A 25,018-nucleotide genomic window follows, 5' to 3' on the forward strand; every position below is an offset into this window, starting at 1 on the left:
TGTAAATATAAGAATGTTATCAAATGAAGTTTCGTGTTATATATATCTTATGGTTTTTATCCGAGTACAATAGCAACAAAATAAATCTACACATGGTAACGTTGTCAAGAGAATCGTAATATCCAAGAAATTATCGGGTGTTTTTGTTTTAAAATAGACTCACATGTGCTCTTTTAGGCTCCGCGTTTAGAATATTCTACGTAGATTCCCAGTAGCGTATACTCACTGATGTCTCATCATAACCACACGAATATCTGCAGGGGATATTCATCGCGGCCTGTTAAGTCCAGTCCTTGAATTTTTATTTTACTAGCAGCCGTAAAGCTGCGCAAAAATTCCTCGATTTCCATACTTTATTTTGATGGCTTGCTCGGACCTACGAGTCAACAAAAATGAAATCTAGCAGAATATTTTAGTGTTAATAATGTTGTGCGATATTGCCACCAACTTTTGAGTGTTTCGTGGGTTTCCCATTATCGTTGCAACGAGAATCGTGGTTAATGATAAATGACTTTTATGCTACACAAAATAGCAAACAACTAATATTGTACACAGTATATTATGACACATAAGGCTTTTTTGTGTTGTGTTTTGTATTGTTTTGTTAAAACTTCCCTCATCGATTTATTGAAATGCTTTCAACACAATTTACTGTTATTTTAACGAGTATTTAAAGTGCACGTCAAGGTCAATATTTTGGCTTATTTTTTGAACGAAATTAAATAAAGTTCAGGTAACCTTGCCTTGAAAACCACCATGCGAAATTGTTCATCTCGTTTCTTCTTCTAAGATCCTCGTGATAGCATATAATCCCACTCTGTATATGAGAGGCCTTATAACTCGCGAACTGCGCCGTTCAACCTTTCCTTTTAATTTATGCTGGCGCCAAATTTTCACCCTAGGGAGTACAGGATAATTATTACGGAATCAGACAGCGACAACGCGAGGTACGGGCCTGTGCGTTCAGTTGATGTAACACGGCACTCCAGAGTACGTGACCGTGTTCAATCTGTAGGGTTGTCATTGAAATTTACCGTAATTGCGTTGTAGAGTACTGCAGATGCGATCGCGTTTCTTTGACCATTTTTTTCAGAAATATAATTCTTCTGAAACGATACACACCTGAATGGCGCTTTGGATTCTTTGTCCAGTGCGTTCTGAGGGGTCATTTGGAATTGCGAATCGTTCTCTGCACCATAATATTGAAATCGATCTTGCCGGCCGTACAGTTCGACTCGGGCGTTGTTCATACTTACTAAATTCAACGCCATTTTCTCTGGAAACACTATGCTCCAAGTGTATTGTAGTTACATGTATGTAAAACAAACAATATGCTCAGTTCCTCAGTTGCTTATACGCACTTTTTGGCTGTTGTTCCGGTTCCGTCTTACCAACGTCATAGCGAGGAAAGGGCCGATATACGAATATGAAATGTACAGCTCTTCAACAACATCAGGGAATGTATAGATACTGCATAATTTTCTATTTGAATGAGAAGTAAAAATCATTATCGCAATCAATGTCAATAAATCCTGGTGAGTCCAGTAAGTCTGTAAGAATTACACTATCCAAGGTGTTGTATTGCGCCGTATGAATTAAAAAGTAATATTCCCAATACAAAATCAAGATTGGATAATCAACGTAACGCGGGAGTTGATTTTTAATTTGCGCAGTTAATATAACATTAAATTGGTATTATCATCTCAATTATAAAAGGTTGTTTCGTGATACCGTCTTACAGAATGACAAGCATTGCTGTCTAATGACGATCACGCCTTTGACATTCTGGATATGTGCTTTATGCAGGGTGAAGGCCATTGTGAAGTAAAATTAACACTTGTTCAGTTTACAGCGACCCCTTCACAGCCTAGCACAAAATTAGTTTTGAACCCTGTTGCCGAAACTATACTGAAGAAGAACGTTGTACGACGAAAATGGAAGTAAATCTATATTTGCTTCTTGGCATTTGTCAGCAAAGCCTATTTAGAGGATCGTGCCGACAGGCCTAGTAAACCAATATTCATGATAGCGTTCAGGATAACGTTTATAATTACGCCGCCTGAACAGTGTGCAAAATCTGAATTAAAGGCAGGCAGTCGTCGGAACTCTGCTCAAAGGTTGCCAGGGACCCCTACAGGCGATGTATACACTGTATCTAGGGTACTTGGCGATTGATGAAAGTTAAAGCACATTTGTTAACAATGAATATCGTAAACTTTAAGTCTTGCTTTAAGACTTGATGCATCTAGATATGATGCATGAAATACATTGTTTGTAAACAAAGTCGCATCACACGCGTAGTTCCGACGACTGCCTCGCTTTAATTTGAATCCTAACACAACGCGATGTCGCTATGTCCTGATTTTGTAAAGTGGTAGTATTGTAGGAGTTTTGCAAAGCGGGGAACATAATAAAGATACGGCGGAGTAGAAATATGATGCCGTCCGCTAAAAAAACGAACCACAAAAATCAAAGTAACACTTAGCATAGCTACCTCGGTCCCGGTGAGTTGTAACAATTACTGACTGTTACAGCACACCATAACACTACTTCAGTACAGAGATTTAGCCAGTCTGCGCATAAATTACTTTGTGCACCTGACTTTAATGAATGATAGCTTCAAACGTCAAGTCTCCTCGATCTACGCAGACTTCGCTATGTCTGATCTTCTTTTAGTTCGCTATGTCTGATCTTATTGTAGAGCCACGATAATCAACAACCCGGAATACATTCCTCATTCCAACGGAAGCCTTCGCTGTAGCAAGCGAGACTCGATTCTCGCAGATGTAATTTTGGAACATATTTATCACATAGCTCGTGGGTAAACTCATCAACACATAGCCCGAAGATGAAGACACAGAATTTCCATTTGCTAGAAATACTTCAAATATTTCGACAGAGATGCCGCCTTCTGTAACGATATGTATCGCCTCTGGGTGTCCACTGTATTCTTCCGATAGATTGACTCGCCGCTGGCGGCGCTGCATTATTGAAAAACTCCGGTGAAGTCGGAAATTGAACACCCATCAACAGCAAATGTATAATTCGCAACAGACTCAACAGCCTTGAGTGTTCATGTGTTTTACATTTAGTTCCATCAAAATTATTTGCCATCCTTGCACTGACCGTGACCTCTGATAAACTCGCAGGTGCATTCCGTTTTTGTCTGTGTGCTCTAAATATATTTGAAGTTGTCGGTAAATCTGAAAAATTAATGTTAATATGGAAATTCATCTGTCCACGAGAAGACTGTCAACACATGTTCACAAGACATGTCGCGATGCATGTATACATTACCCGCGAGCCACCAGCGGGTCTCTGAGTGGGGTGCCCCCCCCCCCCCCAATGACCTCAGCGAACTCTAAATTACCTTGCTTACGAAATTGTCAGATAATTCAGCCTGAGCTCCTGCACTTATGTGGAGTTTGTGTCAGAAGAAACACGCTCATTTAAACCGTTTCTGTCTCTGTCAGATATTTTCAGATTTTCAGGGATCAAACAATTAAAAAAGGGTAATTCACGTCGCACACGCCGTAGAGATTTTATTGATATCATCTTTTGTATAATGATGTTGCCAGCAAACACTGCATCCGCGCACGCTCAACTAACGACCTAACCGCCTTTCAGGTGTGATGGGCGATGACTGTTCCCTGGATGTTTTATGATCGTCCACATTGACATGACCCTGATCACAATTGTGTATGTCCTCGATCACAAGTACTGACATCATAAAAAAGCACACGTCGGCTCTGTAGTCTGTCAGATAAGCCGACACGCCTGTTTGGTTCCTTGTTAAATATTCACACCTGATTTCACCTCCGATGAGAGAGGCAGTATCACATTAACACTTCACATTAACTATGCCAGAAAAATAGCGAAATAATGAGCAATCATGATGGCTTATGTGTAAGACGCGCCCGCTAATTTGCATTTTGGTTTAATTTGTTGGTTTTGCTGAGTCAAAATTTGATTAGATAAAGAAAAATGAAAAAACAAAACAAAACAATATTCGACAGGTACTATTGACTGAAATATATAAATGTCTTTACACGTCATGTTTTTTAAAAAAGAATGGTTCAGCAAAAATAATGTGAGCGAAAACCATTATTGAAATATGTAAAAAAGGTTTATATAAACAAACGATGTTTTTGAATCTGAAATACTTCCGGATTCACACTGGCAAAAGTGCGACTGCGCATTTCGAATAGCGTTTTATCCCGGGCCTGAAGATTTTTAACAAGGTCCTTGATTTGAAAATATTCAGAGATTTATGGAAGGACGGATCTGCAATGCCAAAGTACATCTGCTTTACGCATGCCATGTTCGAGATTACGATAATACAATCGGAAGAGAGCGAGTCTTGTATCGTGGTGTTTGCAAGCTGCTGTTCTCGTGTCTGAAAGGATTTTTAATGTTCCAAAAATAGAAAGATGTCATTTATCAAATCATCATCACTGACGATTCGAAATTTCCCAACCGAGACGTTTTGTTATATGAAACAATGTTTCCATCCATAATCCAATTACAGAATTTGGTTAAAAAAGAATTTAAAACGAATTTTACAGAATTTGGATTTGAATTCTATGGTCCTGCTACAGAACTTGAATTTGCCCTCACATAAGTAACTAGAATCAACTAGGACAAACACTTACGCCGTCTACAATAGTCGTTGACGTCATCTACTACTTTAGATAAACTCTACGATAAAACCATGAATTTCAACATATGATACAAATAATTTAGACACAGCAAAATGTGCCATGAATATTCAAAATCACGTTGAAATTATTCATTGACCTGGAGACTTCGGAAGCGCATTGAAGTAATGACCGGTACTTCATCTTGGACGTGACAACAGACTGACCATTAAGACAATTTAATAAGTAATGTTTGAAGTATGTTATGCCTGTTTCTATCTAAATTCTGATAAAATTTTCCACCTTGAAATCTATGACAATTGTAACCTTCTATGTAAATTTTGATCTATAATTATGAAATACCTTAATGATCATAGACTCTTATTCTCGAGGGTGGCTACTTTTATCTGATTGTTCTTCTGATTCAATTAACAGCATATTTTCACCTCTCAGTTTTCGTTTTTTTCTAACTTTTCAATCACAAAATCTCAAGTCTCGCCTATGCGCGTGCTCTGTGGCCCCCGCTGGCGGCAAAGACAAATGCCAAGAAATATGCTCCTTTCATCATGCTTGGAAGTCATGAGGCAATTTTAAACACAATACGATCATAGAAGCACCACATTGAAATACAGCACTTTGAGGCATGTGAAATATTAACCAGGTCCAGTTGCAATTAAGTTGTCAAAATACATTATAATGGGTCATTTATTTCGGCAATTAGCATAGCATTAGTTATTCCACGCTAGGTTTTTACGAAGGGAAGATTCAATATTCATTCCCGCCAAAACCACCTGCATTTTGATGCAACCCATTTACACACTCACCTGGTTCCCTTTTGTTAAAATTTAAGGTCTTTTCAAGAGCGCCCATATTTTCCCTGCTCGCTGAATGAATAACACGAGGGGATCTGACAACAGCGTTTTAAAAAGACAACTGAATAGTCACGTGACGTATTGAATAATTCAAATTTCCTCGGTCTATCGGCGGCCGTCGTCCTGTCACGTGGTCTGCTCTGTCATGGCCCCGTTCGTCTGACACGGATCGAAGACCGAATTTCAGTACCTTATGCAGGTAAGGCGGCAATACCACTTCCTTTTTTTCAAACTCTGCGGTGATTACCAGACCGGCCTTGGTTTTGTGTAGAAAAGCACAGACTTTTAGCCGGTAAAATGGCATTTTGTATTCTTCTATGAAAAGAAGGCGTAGCCTCAATCCATTACAATTCCACTCTACATCTCAGCGTCCGTTCTCTCCTAACGAACTGAGAACCACCTAAATGGAGCAATTAAAAGTATACATTCTTACTTATTAACGAAGAAATTATACTGCTCCTTAAGGTAAGAGTCACATTTTCACCCTCGAAATATTGCAGAAATAGAAAGCAAACGTATTGAATCGCCCTCAGTTTTTTTTTTTCTCGTTTCTGTGAGGGCTAGTGACTCATGCTGAATTATTGCCCTACAAATAAAGTCGAAGCTGACAAATGCTATCCATCAGCGATGCAGGGCAAGACAGCAGTCAGCACTTCCGTCTCTAGAAATGAAACTTAAAATCCTTTTACAGTACCAGTCATTGTATTCCTCTAACTGCGAGTTCAAACCTTATATTGTGCTTCTCTTTAGCCACGATCTTGCACAGAGGCATTCAGTGCTGACATTGTAATATGCTACATTATTGTGTGATATTTGTACCGCCATCTGTCATAGTATTTCAGAAGCGTATGTATGTATGTATGTATGTATGTATGTATGTATGTATGTATGTATGTATGTATGTATGTATGTATGTATGTATGTATGTATGTATGTATGTATGTATGTATGTATGTATGTATGTATGTATGTATGTATGTATGTATGTATGTATGTATGTATGTATGTATGTATGCATGTATGTATGTATGCATGTATGTATGTATGTATGTATGTATACTATGTATGTATGTATGTATGTATGTATGTATGTATATATATATATATATATATATATATATATATATATATATATATATATATATATATATATGTATATATTTGTGTAAGTGTGTTTGTGTGTATATGTATACGTTGATGTGAATTATGCTATCATGCGTTTATAATGTAATACACATTTTATTTAACTTAATGATTTCACTTGCTGGCTAACACAAAGTAACGGGAAGAGAGTATCCGGGGATTTAAACTAATTACATCATTGAGTAAACTCGGGCAAAATCAATCGATGATGGCCGTGGCCTGTGTTTAGGTGTTCGTGTTGTGCGCTTCAACGACTTTACAAGTTTAATGAATATTGGAGTCATGCAGGAAAATTGAATTGAATTTTATTACTGCAAGTGCACGGTTGAAGAAATGCCGACTTGTGACGTAATTCTATGTTGGCAATCCCATAATTCAATAATGCGTTGAATACGGAAAGAGAAGTCGTGCCATGCTAGTAGTAATTTAATGATCCCATCTCGCTCTCACATACTAAACTCTACCATGGAAACCATAGAAACCAATGTACACTAATGAGCCAATTCATTTAGAAATGTAAAGTTAAGAATGACAGTTTTCGTCATTTTTATTAGGGTTTCTTGTAAAATATAGGATGCTTCCTACACGTTTTCTTATTGATTTTAAAAGAATAAATACGACAAATCATTTAAGGGTTGTGTGACAACTAACGACATACTCGATCATACTGGCACACAGAACAATAAATTGAACCCATCGCAATTTAGAATCTTAAAATTTTCGAGGGCAGGTTTTGAAATAATTTCCCCCATTATCTTGTACATTTAAAAAAATACCTTATGATTTATATTGTTCAGTGAAGCTATGTAAATTCTGTTGATCAGGCATACAAAATATGCCCTGAGCTTTGAATAAAATCATAAACAAGCCATTAACACGATTGGAACTAACTGACAATTGACGGTTAACTTCAATTCAGTGTTTGTTTTTTTTTATAAATTCAAGTCCAACGTTTTGAACATGCATAGATATTAGCCATAACTGTTTTATGCGCTCGTCGGATCTCGATGCAAACTCGGTTTATTTCTAACACATGTCATTATTTGTCAAACTCTAGTAATATTTTATTTTCTCAAAATGACGCCTTGTCAAGTCTAGACAGCAAATACGAGCGATGATCTTCGTACCGGATTAAAGTAACATGTTGAATTTATGAACTAGTAAATTAGTAACGCTGAAAAACACTTTCCAATAAAGCTTGGTTTTAAAATATTCATTAAATGTGTCTCTATGATTTATGACCAACGACAGAATCCATATCTCATCACCATTGGACCAAGACCAGGCGTCACGTGACAAACAGCTGTGACCGTATACGGTGCTCTGTGTTAAAGTCATCTGTAAGCCAATGGTTTTACAAAATAAAACGACTTTATACAGAAAACAGAAAACAATTACGGTGAAAAATCGAAACTATTTTTACTGATCATACAAGAAAAGAAAACAATTGCCGAAACTGTGAAAATCGAAAGTTTAGGTCATCCTTTTTTCATAAGCTGTAAGGGACCAGATAATGACGAACCTAGTAGGAAACAGAAATAGGGTTACCCTCATTGAGAACAGTTTTGAAAGCTAAAGATCAGTGAAAATGGTTAGAGAAATGCAATACGCAACAAATCGAGATTACATAATATTCATATGAAGGTGGAATAGTTATCTCTTCACTTGTAATGAGTGTGGATTGTTTTACCGGAATCGTTTAAGATTGCAGATTCATGGTGTAGAAAGAGACAGATAAACGAGGAACTTAAAGGGCACATTTTGTCTTCAGATTCTTCCTTTCATTGTGTAAGGGATACTAGAATGTAGTAACATTGACTTTGTCCTTGATAGTGATGTCATGGTAACACGTAAAGCATCGTCATGTCACTTAGCGGTATTGCAATGGTAATTCACGGTCATGAATAAGTACACCCGTGACCACTTTAATGCTGATTAAGCCCGCTTTGTGCAGTCAGAAATTCTTTTTGTACAAAGGCAAAACTAGTGAGTGTTTACGATTGTCACCCTGTATTCAAGATTGAGATACAATGTAACATTACCATGCACTGGTCCATGTTCAAGTCTTGTTTATTTCAATTTCCCCCAGACACACTGTCTGCATGGGACATACAATTTTACTTGATGCTATAGCAGTGATCTCATAAAAGTGTGTTGCCTCAATAAACTAATTATCATGTAGAGGCTTTAATGAATAGCAGTGGTATCTTGTCTTTCAATTTTTAACACAGGGTACCAATCGTTAGCTCTCATTTACAACCCTTGGCAGGGTCTGTTTTGTCTTTATACAAGCAGAATTTCTGTCTGTATCAAATAGGCTTGATCAACACTAAAGTGGCCACAGGTTTAATAATTCACTGTGGTTGGATTAGAGCAGAACAGTAAAAGGGGCAATTCAAGTAACTGTAACTTTTCAATATATTCTTTCACTCCTTTTCGTTTTGTATGCCAATTGCAAGTTTGTTATTCTACCCCCAAATAATGGTCAGGTTGAAAAACACCAACTATTTAGCTTGTCTGAAGCTGTAAAAAGCACCGTTATTGGTTACATTAGAATTTTATTTTAGACCAGGATTCACTTATCAACAATATCAATGCAGCTATTACTATACATGTACAGGTTGAGTTTACAAGGTCAACACTATGTATCCCAGCGTGCCTTGAGGAGTGGAACTAGACTCTGTACTTTACATTACAAAAAATAGTGGGAGAGAATTCATCAAAAGTTACATCAGCTGGTCCATAACTTTACGTTTTGACAATGTAAAGAGCAGCTAGACTGCTTGGTTATCGCATTCCTGAACAATTTATACGACGCTTTCAATCTCTTTCGATAAAAGAACGACCTAAACTGCATCACTATGGCAACAGGTGATATCGTCATTCGTTTCAACTTTCAAGTCAGTATTAAAGAGTAGCAAAGAGAATAAAATATGCATTTGAACTTTTCTTTTTTTTTTATTTGTATTTGTTTCCCTCTTGAAATGATATGAGAGGTTAAATTCGAATTAAGCTAATCAATACTGTCAAGACTGTAACATGTTGACTTTTTATTCTAGTCTTGAATCTCGTTTACATCTGCTGGCGATGACTTGTCACGTAAGACAAACGGGCTGAGAATTACAATCACACGGCGCATGTTCAGTTATGACGTTTTTGTTAACCTTATACCGGTCCAATTGTATTCAGCAAACAGTACAAAGACCACTGTAATTACCAAGGTGCGCAAAATCGCGAGGAAACTGTAGCAGAATCGCGCAATGATCAATAAGCGTGATTAATACAGTCCCAGGTGTCAAAGGTCACAGGGACATGTGTCATGTGTAATCTCGATGCCTCAATGTTGTCAAAAGCTTCACGTATCAATCTTATATATTCTAGCAACGGAGGCCCTCATTTTGGTATTTTTATTTTCACTATATATAAATATTTCATGAATAGTCTCAGAGACGCACGTTTTCACAAAACTTGCACAATGCGTTCGCTAACTCGTTGAGGATGTGTGTGCTAAAATTATACCTAGAATTCGTTTCTTTGTCATTCTGATTGTGTATACCATTAGGTAATTACACTACTCGAAAACCCTTCTGCATTATTCATATTCTTTTCTTCCATTGGCAGCCGTTTCTGTTCGGGTCACCGACTCGGATCTAGTTAAAACTGTGTGCAGAAAGAAACATTTTTGCAATGTATCTCCCACTACATGATTGGCGCGCCCTTTGTTGTGTCGATTGGAGATGTTGTCATCCTGGGTATTTGCGTCTCGTCTTCCTTTTTTGTCTCTTTTTTTTCAAAGATCATTGGAATAAAATAAAACAGATGCTTTCTCGTGCAATATTCGAAATGTCGAATATTGATGAGTCAGACGAGATGTCGGTCATGGACATACAGTGTAACGATGGATTTTGAACCAGATTAAAGATTAAAATTAAAAACTATTTTTATTCTCAAGTCAACCATGATCACCACAAAATCATTTGAATGTTCACAGAAAAAAAATCTAGTTTCATGGGATAGAGCCCACTTCGTGCTCTGTTTCCCTTGATAAGCAGTGGACAATAAAGCGCATGCGTCCCAGCAAGATCGGAATTAGGCATTTCTGTCGCGGTGACTGTTGTTATAGGCTTGTTGGCCATTGTGCCCCATCCGAAATTTAGTGTGCACCTTGAATTTAAATGGTTCAGAAAACCGATGATCGTAACGCGCAGTCTTTGGTATTTTAATTCTTATTTAAAAATCGACAACAAAATATGACCAAAACAAACAGACACAATATCAATTGGATTCATTGTGGTATACAAATGCGAAAACCAATGACGTACAGGCTATCAACACTGCTCCATCACACCAGATACGTTTTATCGGTCGAGTGTAGCACTTTCACAGCCTCTGTTGTTTAACGAGAAATGAGTTCATGAAAAAGTTCAGCTTAATGGGGTCTTAACCAAAATGTACAGCTTCGAAAATTGAGCTTAAAGTGTCCTCCACTATCCGAAGCGATTACACGATTCGAGTGAATGACAGGGCAATCAGTCTGTCGAGCTGTCAGATAAATGCAAATGGACCGTGTGACAATTTTATTTTCGCGAGGACACTCTAAGCATACTGATCAACTGCTTAAATGATGACGTCGGCTTTTTTTAATGCGAGCTAGGAAGGATATTATGATTCTTTAGCTTGTTGTAGCTAACCGTCCATTTGAAATTATTCAAACACGGATGTTTGTGATAAAACAAGCAATATCTGCTCAGAACGAATGTAAAAGAAAGAAGTTCATGAGAAACGCGCTATCCATGTATCCATGGTGAATAAAGTCTTGTGTCACCTTTGCATTTTAAGCCATGCGTGATGCTAGCGAGAAGTACATCAATAACAGTTGAAGTCAGAGGAAGTTGAAGAAATCAGGCGGGTATAATTTCCGCTTCTCAGACTGTCTTACAAGTACATCAACCCCGTTCTTGCTTTCGGTGCAGCGTGTTTCAATTCAGCCCGACGTTTTCAACTCGCTTGCTCACCTTATAGTCTCACACAATGCGTCGTGTATGACGCCGCTGTCGCCATTTTGCTGGCTTCCCGCCAAATCTTGCAACATACTGAGTGACTTTTTGTCCTTTTTACACCTGAGGGATTCCAATCATGGTTCCATGCTTTACAAAAAAAAATAATACCTTCTGTGTTTGGCTACTATATGACTGAGGAATGCTAACGTTTTGGTCAGACAAAAATCTTGCATATTTATTGTCCTTTAGCTGCCGTTAAATTCTGACCCATAATAGAACAAACTATTTAATGACGTATGACAATGACGTAGGCGGAGTAAAGTAACAGGTGAACTCTCGTGTACTCTATGTTTTGTGAAGGTTTGTAATGTTCGTCAATTCCGCCACGCATTTACATTTATCCATTTGTGGGATTTCAATCAACACGTTGTCGACATGTAATCTTATTGTACGCTTGGTGTGACAGCGAAATACTTTCAATGCGAGAGGTTCATCGGCTGAAATAAAATAGATGATACGTTATCTTGGCGACCAGCCATTGCAATGTGCAAGCGAGACCTTTCAGTGGATTGCCTTTCTTTCAGCCTAATTTCCAAGATTGGGTTACAGAGAAGAAGTGTATTTTGTTTCACTTAATTTATTTTTTTTTTTCAAAAAATTACAAGTGCACTTTCCTCTGAACAATGATTATGCGCCGGAGAGCCGTGGGTTCCTTCGAGGCACTTGTATGGGCATGGATACCTGTATGGGAAGATTGGATGCTTAAGTAGACCTCCCGGTGTATTGAGGTAAATTGTCTTCCCAGTTGTCACGAAGCAACGCCCGCAAGTCTCGACCCTTTAGAGGGCAGTGTGACATACATGAAAGAAAGGGCTTACGCAAAGAACCCCTTTTACTCCCACATGTTGCCTTAAATTCATAAACAAAAGTGCAGTATGGACTTGTATTTACTTTTCAGCTCTTTTAGGCGAGTGATAGTACCCCATGGTAGATTAAAGCTTTATCGTGGATTCCACCTATTTGAGCCTGTAAATGGGGAACCCTGTAACGTAAAAATAAATAAATAAATAAATAAATAAATAAATAAAATATATCACTGGACAAAATGCTTGATATACGTTCAGTATATTTACGTATATGGAATACGATATTAACTGCATACGTAACGTATATCTTTGTATGTGGAACATTCCAATACGTTGATATGCGTAGCGTATATCTATGCAGATCATGAGTATACGTAATGCAGATCTTTGCACACTAAGTGTACACTGTAGTTTTGCATTTTATTAGTATACGTACGTGTATACTTAACGTATTTGACACATGTACAGAATCAGTATATGTGTATATATTGTTGTATATCAAGCATTTTGCCCAGTGTAAATTAATAAATTAGTTAATTAATTTATTTATTTATTTGTTAATAAAGTAAATAAATAACAAATAAATATTCATTTAACATAGCTCTTTTGATGATGATGCTCTCTCTCCCTCACATATATATATATAATATATATATATATATATATATATATATATATAATATATATATATATATATATATATATATATATATATACAACAGCTACAAAATGCTTATGCACAGAATTCTTTTTATATTTTTTTTACATGTTAGAAAGAAAATATTGCAGGGAAGAACGGCAAAGCGATTGGCTATAATATTTGTACTGTAATTACCCATCCACATCAACTATAGCTGTGTCATCAAAGGCAGATGCAATGATAATAGTGAATGATTTCGTGAAAAAAAATCGAAATTCCAGTCACTGTAAATCAATCAAAAAACTGTGAACAAAATAGATTTCACCTGAAGCGGGTCTTGTAAACAAGTCTCATATCGACTGCTTGATGGTTTTGCTATTGAAAATAATTCACTTGAATTGGAAATATATGACGTCGAAATTTTGCAACCTCTCTCTGTCTGAGTGAAATACACCGGGAAATGATCCCAGCATTGTTATCCCTCCAAAACACTTTGCATAAAATTGAATAGAAATTTCTTTTCTTCACGATTTTCGGTTAAACAGCAAAGAAAGCCGATATCGAAATATCACTATTTGAATATTATCTGTTATCCTTTTAACTACTGTGACTGTAGCGTGACTGGAATACCGTGTTCTAATACAGGTGTACTGAATCTCCCCGTTATGGCCCCTTTCCATTATGTCTGGTGTAATTTTATGCGCTACTTCAACAAGCAGTTCACGGCGGTGACTCACGTAAGCTGTTCTAAGACTCATTCACCAGACATCAGTCTCGAATTCATAACTTTTCCCCTGCGTCCTTTTATCGAACACTCTCTGCCCCCGGGGCCCTAGCCGCCTAACAGGAGGGAAAAAATGCTGCCAAACCCACGCAGGGTAATTTTACATCGCCAAGTTTCCACAGAGTGCGGCTGTTATTTTGAATCTAGGTTTAAAGTGAAGAATTCTTTAACTGTCTGCGAGGGGTGGCACCATTCAATTCCAATCTTTATAGTAGAGCGTCTTGTTCTAATTTCCATGCGGTCACCTTTGCAGCCATTTATCTCCGGGATGTGTGCCCGTATCTTCATAGGTGAACCTTGACGAGCGTCTCCCGGCATAAAATTTATTGTCAAAACTCGCTATACTCATGGAGATAACCTCCATGCTGTACTGTACATGCAATTTGCTCTGTCACTGATACTGTCTGTTACTTGCTATCTTTGTATCTCTGCCTCTCTTTGTCTATCAATTTTTCTCTGTCAATATCTGCCTGTTCGTTTTGTCCGTTCTTCATTCCCCCCTCTCTCTCCCCATCCCCCTAGCATGCACCGTATTGCTGTACAGGTCATCACATCTAACGTATTTTGTGTCAGATAATGACTTGCGCGCGGGAACTGTTCTTATTAAACGGTAACCACAGGTTATCCAAGTCTATATTGACGGAAATTGGTGTAAACGCAGCAAAATGACATAATTTCGTTTCAAGTACTCCGGCACGTAGGTGACAGATTCGTGACGCTCTAGATCTATAATCGCCTGCATCGATTAACCATTGACAAAATGCTTTTATCATTTCCAAAGAGCCCCGTCTGTAGCTCTTTATGAAGTGAATCCCCCTTGGGTCCTCGAAGCAATGTCACAAAACCATACATTGCTTCAATATCTTGAACGTGCATGACATTTAAGAGTTCGCTATAGCGTGTCTGCATTCTGCGCTTCAGTAAATATTTGACCCGCCGTCGAGGGCTCTATCGATTTCTCGCTACCTTTGTTTGTAAAGAGAAGAAAGCAAGTCACACTTACGGTCACGCCGACGGAAGTAATTCGTTTCCGTGTTTTCCGTCCGAGGCTTATATTTTTCCAGGTTTTCATGAAAACATCCACATAGTATTTAAATCGGACTTTTGTTTACAATTTTTATAACGCGCACCTAAAACGCATGCGGCTTGGAGATTAGTCACTTTGTTATGTAAATTGTTTGAGGTACAATTATATAAGTGAACAAGTAGTTTCTGCTGTGATGCTTAATTGGACACTGATGATATAAACAAGCAGTAAATATAAACCTTGTATTTGTAAAATTGTGTTTGTATTGCTTAACTTTCAACATTTTGAGTAAATTTTGACGTAAAAACAAAGACTGTAGTAATTCTTCTGCCCTATACTTGTTGTCTTACCTATACATTCGACCAGGGGTAATGTCGTGTAGCATAGAACATGTTTACAGTTATGGTGCGAATTACATTTTAAAATTGAGGCAATTTTTTTAATCGAGTAAATCATTTGTCTCCTGAAGGAAAATATCCTACCCTTGCTCAAGAAGAAGATATCCACTCATTTATGCTTGAAGCATTCCGTGAAATCGAGACAAGGTTTTGAAATAAATTCCGGTGGAATAACTTCACCAAGATAATCCTGCCGTAAGGTTGTGGAAAGATGCGATCAACGCATGGATGTGTCTTGATCGATCAAGGGGCTGGGTGTCAATTAATCTCGCCGTCATGGATTTTTAATTACGTCAAACACCTTTGCTGTGAGCGTAGTGACCTTATGGTGAACCTTGCAATGTACATGCAGCTCAGTAAGACGAAAAGCTGAAATGAGAAACATTTGGCGCACGTTTTCTGAATGAATGAATGTTATTGTTAATGTCAGACGATACTTCAGCAAACCTTCGGTTTCGGATCCTTTGAAGTCAGATATGTGCTTATATTTTCGATTTTAGTCTGAATTATTTATAAGAAAAAAGTTTAATCATATCATGCATTCTGTCTTTCTGATATGATTGTCGTTACCGTCGAAGTTTCAGACCTGTATTTTTCAATATTTTGGTTTTCTGTGTTAGATACAGTCCCATCTTCTACTGGCAAAATCATACCCCAATACATGTACTTGGTATTCCACTTATCAAACACAGTCGTGACTTGTTCGATGTAAAATTTTATAAATAATGCCTGAATTTCAGTCCGGAGATGAGTTGATTCCGCGCTGGCTGGGTCGCTGTACAGCAATTCAAAATAACGACCGCTTGAAAACGTGTAAATTGTATGATATGCTCAATTAATACAACTATGTGCCTTGATACCGTACAAGAGCAAAGCGACACTTCCTGTGCAACCTCATCTCATTCTATGAGAACGCCTGAAGCTAAAGCATTAGGCGCTATTTACACATTTTCTACTTTGGCGAGCCTACATCTTTCATAACACAAAACAAATGTATTTTTTGCTTCCACACAGCAAACGTGAAAATAACTTGGATCGAACAGTGACGAGGAGATTTTGACATTTCAAATGCGGTGCCAAAAGTTCCCGATTTATGTAAAAATACCTTTTTTAACTATCACTTTGTAACTTTTAACATAGTTTGTTTCCCTTTTATTATCTCCCAGCTGCTTCGGTTAGGACTCTATTGACCGGTAATACAAATCTGTGTCCGAAGTCTTATTTCGTCACAGACATAAAAAATTGAAAAAATGGCGGGCTTCAAAATGACGTGGCAGTTGTTTTGGTGTATCTGTTTTTTATTCACAATCATTCACGCAGGTGAGTGTGCTCGAATTTTCATTCTTTTTATGTATTATATTAGTTTGTGTGTGATTTCGTAGAATTTTTCGTTCAGAAAATATTTACTTGGAAATATTCCTCTTTATGTCCCACCCAATTTCACAAACTCACATTCATGTTGAAAGTCTAGTTGAATGGACTTGCCCGAACTACTGTCGGTACATGTCGCTTGGTTAGGACTTATTTCGTCGTTCTTAGTTCTGATTAATTGACTTAAACTTATTTTGCTTTTTGCACATCAATAGGGGAGAGAGAGAGAGAGAGAGAGAGAGAGAGAGAGAGAGAGAGAGAGAGAGAGAGAGAGTTACGTGTATGTATGTGTGTGTCGGACAGATAGACAGAGAGACAGGAACAAAGAGAGACAGAGACAGATACAGACAAATGGACAGACTAAGAATAGAGAAAGTTACAGACATAGAGGCAAATGACACAAAGAGAGACGGGAGAAATAAACAGAACGACAGACAGACAGACAGACAGACAGATAGACACAGGAGAGACTGACAGGCAGAGCGGGAAAGACAATTTAGAGAAGGGGAGACACAAAGGCAAATAAATACACACAAACAGTGAAGACATAAACAAACTCAGGGAGACAGACAGATAGACAGAGCGACAGACAGACAGACAGACAGACAGACAGACAGACAGGTAAGAAGAAAATAAATGATGAGGCTCATATGACAAAACACTCCTCACACAGATCAAGCCAGGGGCAATGGAAAAAAAGGTGATGGCGAAGAAGAAACGGCTTCAAACCAGAAATCAGCAAGTGGGTCCACAAATGGACGTGAGTATACGTCAGTTATTGGCTGTGTTTATCGGTCTTCCATGCCTATGCATAGCTGCCTTCAGTGTAATAGTCATCAGATATATTTAGAAAACTGTCACTTTCCAATCCCACATCAGATAGAAAAGTTTAGTCAATTTGCCTCTCATATTTTACAACTTGAAGGCATTCAGGCAATGGAACTATTTTACCCTGCCATGCAGACTAAATCATCTATCCTTGCAAGTATGAGTCACCAATGACAGTATCAGGGAGATCGGGAGAATATTTTATCTTTCCGACTTCAATTGTATTGTACTAAATTCCACTGTGATAAAGATAAGAAAGGGAAAACAAACAGAACAGCATCATACGCATGCGTACAAACCTCGAACAGCCTTGCCTTGAGCTCGTGCGGTGTACTGCCTCTGGCTGTCTGACCTTTGTATATCTCCGTGCGTGACTTGAATGCTTAAAAACAACTGTAGTGTGTTTTCAAGATGTTCGGTTCCCGAATCTTTCCAGTCGCAGCTGCCTAGCAAGATATTTACCTAGCGAGAGACTTCGCCAGTGAAAATATATCAATGATGCTCTCGTTGCCATGGTGAATTGCTCTCTGCAACCACTCATGGACGACTCCAAGCAACCATTCAACGCTCAGATTTCAGCATGTCTAATGAAAATTGTTCGCGATAAGTTACTTGTAGATACGTTAAAAGTCTGCTCATATTTCAGACTGATTATAAAATCTGCCAACCTGTTTCCTGGCCTACATATCACCCGCGATGCCTCTGTAACGATTTGTTCACAGACTCTATGGAGATATGTGAAAAGAGAGAGAAAATTATTTTTGTATTTTTTGGATGTCTAATTTAATGGAAATTAACATAATTATCAACAAATGTCCATGGCGCGAAATTTCGGCGTGTTATCTGTCAGTATATTATTTACTTGGAAAGAACGAGTACGAGATTTTCATGAAATACTAGTATTTTGTTTCCGGCGTTTAACTGAGTACAAACTACCATGATGCCCCACATGAGCGACACTAGGAGAGTCTGGCTTGCTTGTGAAAGAGTATTATGTAGTCTTGGAAACGTGAATTGAACCAATAAGTAGGGTGTACTTTGCGATTCTGTCGGTATCAAAACAGACTATTCAACGACTGATTCCGAATCGGTCTTTGAAATGTCCTTTGAGAAACATACAGTTTTAATACCTGTGTGAGTAAATCTTGCGTCTCTATTACACACAAGGTACAGTAATGGTTGGCTTTGTCTTATGTTAACATGAACGACATCTGTAACCTGTTCTAATATTACAATTACAATTTACAATTACAATAGCTCTTTATTATCCCAAAACATGGGCAATTCTTTGTACGACAGCGGACAAGTAAAAAAGTTACACAGATAAGACATGTATACAATATTTAAAAAAGGTCAGTGACGTTAAAACACATTATATAACAGCAGAGATGACTAGTCGTTTCTGTTTTGATTCAGTACAGAAATTGCAGTGGGAATGAACGAATGTCCACACAACAAAACGAACGCATTTTCATATCCTTCTTCCGAATGTACATTACGATGTAATGCTTACTTAACCATATCGTCAACACAATAAATTATCATGTACAGTATTAAGTGATGTTGTTGATAAATGAATTCTTGTCTGGACTAAAATTCGGCAGTCAGCAATGACATTTTATATGACACACTAGTGGCCGTGTTGACAAACTGCACGCTTGACATTTCATAATTGCTTAGGTACCGTTCAGTTTTTACGGCTGGGGGGGGGCGGCAAAATCCAGGGGGGGGGGGGTCATCAAAATTTTGGAATCCGCAAAGGGGGGGGTCATCGCTTTTTCACTGGTAAGAAAGGGGGGGTCACCACATTTTCATAAACATAATACCAACAATAAAGTTCACTTTATGCCATTGCCATGATCGACCCTCTTTACCAGCGGGCCGCCTTCGGCGGCCCACTACAATAAATATACATTATGTATTACCCATGACCCTCTTAACAGGCAGACGCCTTTGGCGGCCCACTCCAATTAGGTTTACTTCATGCAATGGCCATGATCACCCTCTTTACCGGCGGGCCGCCTGTGGCGGCCACTCCAATAAATTGACTTTATGTAATACCCCACGGCAATCTTAATGGCCGTGCGCCTTCAGCAGCCCTGTCCAGTAAAGTCTACTTTATGCAATAGCCATGATCGACCCTCTTTACCGGTGGTACCGGTGGCCCACTAGAATAAAGTTGACTTTACGTAATGGCCCATGACCCTCTTAACCGGGGCTGCCTTTGGCGAACCACTCAATAAGGTTTACTTTATACAATGTCCATGGACATGAGTTGTCTATTGAAATGAAGTTAAAAATTGCCTTACAGTCGTCCTAATTAACAGACGTTTCAATGGATGTGGCTGAGAAGTTTGTGCACTGGCATCTCTGCTACACGAATAAAGTGCGCGGCGTACCGGAGTTCAAATCAAAACCATGCGGGTAAATTTGACGTATGGGTTTTAGTTATTTTTAAGCGGGGGGGGGGGGGGTCATCAATTTTTTTCATCTGACAAAGGGGGGGGTCATCTTTTTTCACGAAAAATGCAGGGGGGGTCTATATTTTTTTGAACACCGGCGACAAGATTTTGCCGCCCCCCCCCCAGCCGTAAAAACTGAACGCTCCCTTAAGGAGTAGACAAGAAGGCGTCTTTTATAGACAGAAAACAATGATGGAAATTTACTGAAATGGCAGCCATGTGTGCCAATGTTTAATAATGCAATGCAAATAGGATTTTGAAGGTTTCAGTTCACAACTTATAAATGTGTCTTTGTAAGGTCAGTATCTTTTTTTCTATGACGTAGAAATATGGGAACCCTGGGAAATTGCTGTGCTCATCATAGGAGTCCTTGTTGCGTTGGTGCTACTCAGCTGCATTATCTATCAAGTCTACACAATTAGAAGAAACAAGGGCCCTGTTGTGCTGAAAATCAAGTCTAAAGAAGACAAGGAGAAGTCGCCCCCTAACGACAAGAAAGGGTACACCCGAGCCCCCATGGCCGAGCCCGATCCGAACGGTGTGAACGGGGATAAAAAGAAGTCGCCAACAACCACTCCGAGTCCAAAGGAAGAGGAGCAAAAGGCGCCCTCAACGCCAGGCAGCGAGACAGGAGAGAAACCGCCAAGTCAGCCTCCATCTCCGGACATGAAGACGTCGGACAAGACCCGGTTGATAGAGGAGAAGACTGAGGGAAACAGCGAACAGAAGCCGCCAACGTTTTTCGAGGTTTCCAACGGCGAAGAAGAGAAACCAAAAGAGGAAGTTTGAATCTAATAGGGAGCTTTTAGATATCGATTCACCAAGGTGGTCGAAACGTAAATACAATACCTGTGCCCAGACAACCCGTCTGATACTTTAACATCATGATTTCGATGGCTGGCTGGGTAACCGAATATCAACGAGGTTGCCCACGGTCTGGACTTTTTCATGTTTGGTTTTAGTGATGTAGTTGTCCACCCTTCATAGATGTTCCTGCTCAACCCTATTTCTAGTAGCACGACCCGTGACATAATCGCCAGAGTTGGCGCATTTTAATAACACGCACCCAATGCAAAGAGTTCCCAGAATCAACGAAAATAAATATTGTCATTTGGAAGACGAGCTTTCTTCCGTCTGTTTCAAGTTGTCCTCGACCTTGTCCGCTGCTTAAAGTCGCAATGCACCGTGCTTTGTCATTCAGTCAAAAACGACTGCAATTTACCTTCGCAAGTGAAACTTGTTCCGTATTTACAGTATTGAGATTTTAAGGTGTGTCTTCAAAAATTGGAAACTTTTATTTACCAATTGAACTTAAGAGTCTCTCGTCATGAAATTACCAAAGCCTAGGATTTAAATGCAGATTTTTTTGTTGTTGTTACGTTGACGGATAGCCGATATTCAAGTTTAAGAGTGGCGCCATCGAAACGTCTATGCATCGATGAGTCGGGTACACAAGTCATCCGACGTGTAATTATGATTCCCTTGATTGCATTTTAATTATTAAAGTCTTACCGATAAAACCTCGCTCAAACTTTAATGCCTTCAAGGGAGAGCGCTAGCTCAGCCTGCTTGACCGAAGACTAATCTTATTTGAAATGCAGAAGCCATTTTATAGGGTAATGACAGGCGCTCATGATATTTGCCTACGTTTCTGCAACCTTTATTTATATCAGTGGCTCACAGATCAAAGGTTTTGTTTGATGTGTCTATAAAAATTTGTTTTTATCAACGTGTGTTGCTTACAACATTTTTTATCTGGGATTTTTTGTCTCAGTATAGTATCACAATATTTATATACTGTATGTGTTATGGTATAATCTGTTATTTAAAATTTTAGGGACAAAAGTTATTTGTGTAAACTGTACTCGAATATAGCTCACTTTGTCAGTCGGTGTGTAGATTTAATTTAAACCTTGAAAATTTTCTCCGAAGTTACTTAACACAGCGCTGTTACTTGTGTCCACGTTTGACTTGCTTTGTGTATGTCCGCCGTCGACTGGGCTTCAGCAAGTCAGTATTATCAGCTTAGCATAGGGAATATTATGTTGAACTTGTCCTTTATCAAGTAGTCATCCACGTTATCCGACACAATTATTTGCATAATATGTAACGAAATTTAGGTTATCACTGCAGAAACCCAGCATTTTCACCGGAAATCAATCAGATGACGTCAGGTCCCCTTGCAAAAAATTTCAGCGAACAGAATTTGGGACCTCGATCGATGATAACCTCAAAGACGTGACCGGCATGCCATCGTTTTAGTCACATCTCATCGCGTGGAGGCGCTGTTGTGAAAAAAGTGAGGACGTGGCGTCTTCTTATTGTGAAGTTGAACAACCTCTCGATGGAAGTTCATCGACGACGCTTAACTTCCAAGCGTGTACCAAGTCTAAAAGAGGAATTTCGCTATGCGTAAAGCACTGAGCGTCAGATAAACAAGTGAGGGCTTCCAAACTCCAAAGACCTAGCTGTTAGAATACCTTAAACAGACTACGCGAACACCATCATGTAATTTAACAAGTGCCGTTTCATGATTATCGATTAGGATAAATCCGACGAGGGCTTCCGAAATTCCTCGCCGATAAAGAAGAGAGGCCTTGAAGACTATTTTTTTAAAAAGTCGATTTTACTACGGAAAATGGGGCAATGTTGGGTTGTACCTTTAATTAATGCAATGCAAATGTAATCTCCAGCTCAAATTAAGACAACGTTATCAAATGAAAGTAGAGTTTTTCAACTAGGTCGTGAATTTAGATGTTATGTATTTGCAAAGTGAACGTAAAATAAAAATGGCTCGATATCTTTGTAAAATGTCATCTTTCTTATATATACACGTCTTTGCCATCACACTTTTCACTTTCGCTCGTTTCATATTTTTCCGCTCCAAAAGTTAGCTTTTGGGACAGCCGACGGACATCGACAAAAATTATGCAAACAACCAACCCCCTCCGCAAAATTGTCTTTGATTTCATGTTTATTGTGACTATGACGACGACGACAGCGACGACGACGACGACGATGACGACGACGATGATGATGATGATGATGATGATGATGATGATAATGATGATGATGATGATGATGATAATTTTTTAAATTTACAGATCAAAGATTCATTAAAAATGCAACAAGAAATACATGTATTTGTAAGTGATAGATTAGTATCTGACCGCATGATGGCGCACTACCAGTCACAAAGAGACAGCAGCTCCCTTCCAAGGCAGCAATGGCGCTATAAGAAGGGTGATGCTTTCACTGTAGCAAACTGAGGTCAACAATTTATGATTAACGCAGAGAGAGAGAGAGAGAGAGAGAGAGAGAGAGAGAGAGAGAGAGAGAGAGAGAGAGAGTTGTATTGTACTCGTCACAGGGAAACACAGGACTTTGGTAACGAACTACACGTGCATGTTGATTTGCACATATGAAAGTTAATGCTTATTAAGCCATAGCCATTATAATGAATCAGTGTACACTTCAAACCAAGCAGGATAGCAAAAGTGTAAACTTACATGACACTTTTTATAATTGGTGTGGGTATTCTCCAATTAACTGTTCAAAGGCTAGTGTTAAGATCTCCTTGACGTCCGCAATTTGATGTGAAGTGTATTGAGACTTAACCTTCATTGAGGGAAGTTAAATCGACAGCTGACAGCATGTTAGGGAGATATGTATCTCTCTCTCTCTCTCTCTCTCTCTCTCTCTCTCTCTCTCTCTCTCTCTCTCTCTCTCTCTCTCTCTCTCTCTCTCTCTCTCCCATATGATGTAGAAGTGAGAAAATCCAAATAATTCTATGCACTTTTCCTTGGATATATTTTTCAAACGGAATAGATTGTGATATGTTGCTCATATTTTATGTGAAATGTTAGTGAAAAAGTGGTCTTCCGCATATCGTGACTTTTGCAGGTGAAATGTTATTGAGCCTTTTCATCTGGGCAGGTAAGTGTTCATTAAGCCTAGTTGAATGCGATGCTTGAATTCCGTCATTTTGTTTAGTTGTCATAAACCAAAAAATAAGCCAAATTCAGCTTCAACGCGATTAAGCACGAAGATCTCACCCATTCCTGCATGTAAGCAATATTCATTCTTCACGACCCTTTGTTTTTATTTTAATTATTACACGCCATTCAAGCTTGGAACTCCTTTGATAAACATGTGACCACATCACGCAAAGAGAGACAATATGTGACGTTATGCAGCCCGCGTGCTATGTTCACTCGTAAGGGATAGGACCTTTCATTTACTAATATCAATTTAATTCAATTTTCCTCATAACTTGCATTGAAAACAACTTGCCTCATACGGGCTAGCTATAATTTATGCCCTTGTTTGTTTTCAAAAGTCTTGTAATTTTATTCTTTATGGCATCGGTATCAGCACGGCCGCGGTACAGTATGAAAAGAAGAGAGATTCTCTCTTACTAGTCACTCATACTCACCCCTCACTCTCTCATTACGAATACTCTGATGTATCGACGGCTGGGCCTTGAGGCGTAGCAACGGCTCCATATTCAATAAACCCGTTCCAACTCCACATATCATTTTTAGTTCCAGTCATGGTTCTCTTTCATTCGCTGAATCATGACACCATCACAATTTAAGTTTGAATTCAGCGTGTCTTGGCACATGCATTACTCCAATTTGGGCTGTATTTATGCAAAATGTACTACAATAAAAAAACTAGTGTCATTTGGTACCACTTGTAAATAGTCAAGTCAGCGGTTGCAAAATCTCATTTTATCACTCGTATTGTTGTTGTTTGACTTCACTGAAACAAAGAGCAGTTACATACAAAGAACAACACCCACTTGAATACCCGCTACCTAGCGCTGTTATGTTAAACAGTTAAACCTTCTTACGACCATAAATAGAGATGTAATTGAGTTGCACAGGTTCCTCATGCAAATAACTCGTCGGATTGTTTAAATAAGATGGCATTTATTCAAAAGTATCAATATCTGATTTTACACACAATTCTTTTGAGTTAATATTTG

The 25,018-nt window shown here is 38.6% G+C and overlaps 1 protein-coding gene across 1 annotated transcript; it reads left to right on the forward strand.

The window, feature by feature from the left end:
• Window positions 1-5,524: 5,524 nt before the first annotated feature.
• Window positions 5,525-22,839, forward strand: LOC139133074 (uncharacterized). The gene is made up of 4 exons (XM_070699476.1): window positions 5,525-5,708; window positions 16,534-16,687; window positions 17,412-17,498; window positions 20,354-22,839. The coding sequence occupies exons 2-4, from the start codon at window positions 16,618-16,620 to the stop codon at window positions 20,815-20,817; spliced, it is 621 nt and encodes a 206-aa protein (XP_070555577.1). The 5' UTR covers window positions 5,525-5,708; window positions 16,534-16,617; the 3' UTR covers window positions 20,818-22,839.
• Window positions 22,840-25,018: the final 2,179 nt, after the last annotated feature.

This window comes from Ptychodera flava, chromosome 5 (assembly GCF_041260155.1).
Source record: "Ptychodera flava strain L36383 chromosome 5, AS_Pfla_20210202, whole genome shotgun sequence".
NCBI lineage: Eukaryota > Metazoa > Hemichordata > Enteropneusta > Ptychoderidae > Ptychodera > Ptychodera flava.

Excerpts from the sequence above, each read along its gene's own strand:
- LOC139133074 (XM_070699476.1), top strand. The coding sequence starts at position 16,618 with ATGGCGGGCTTCAAAATGACGTGGCAGTTGTTTTGGTGTATCTGTTTT. Across the intron at positions 16,688-17,411 it reads ATTCACAATCATTCACGCAG|ATCAAGCCAGGGGCAATGGA; the intron begins GTGAGTGTGCTC and ends CTCCTCACACAG. Across the intron at positions 17,499-20,353 it reads AAGTGGGTCCACAAATGGAC|AAATATGGGAACCCTGGGAA; the intron begins GTGAGTATACGT and ends TCTATGACGTAG.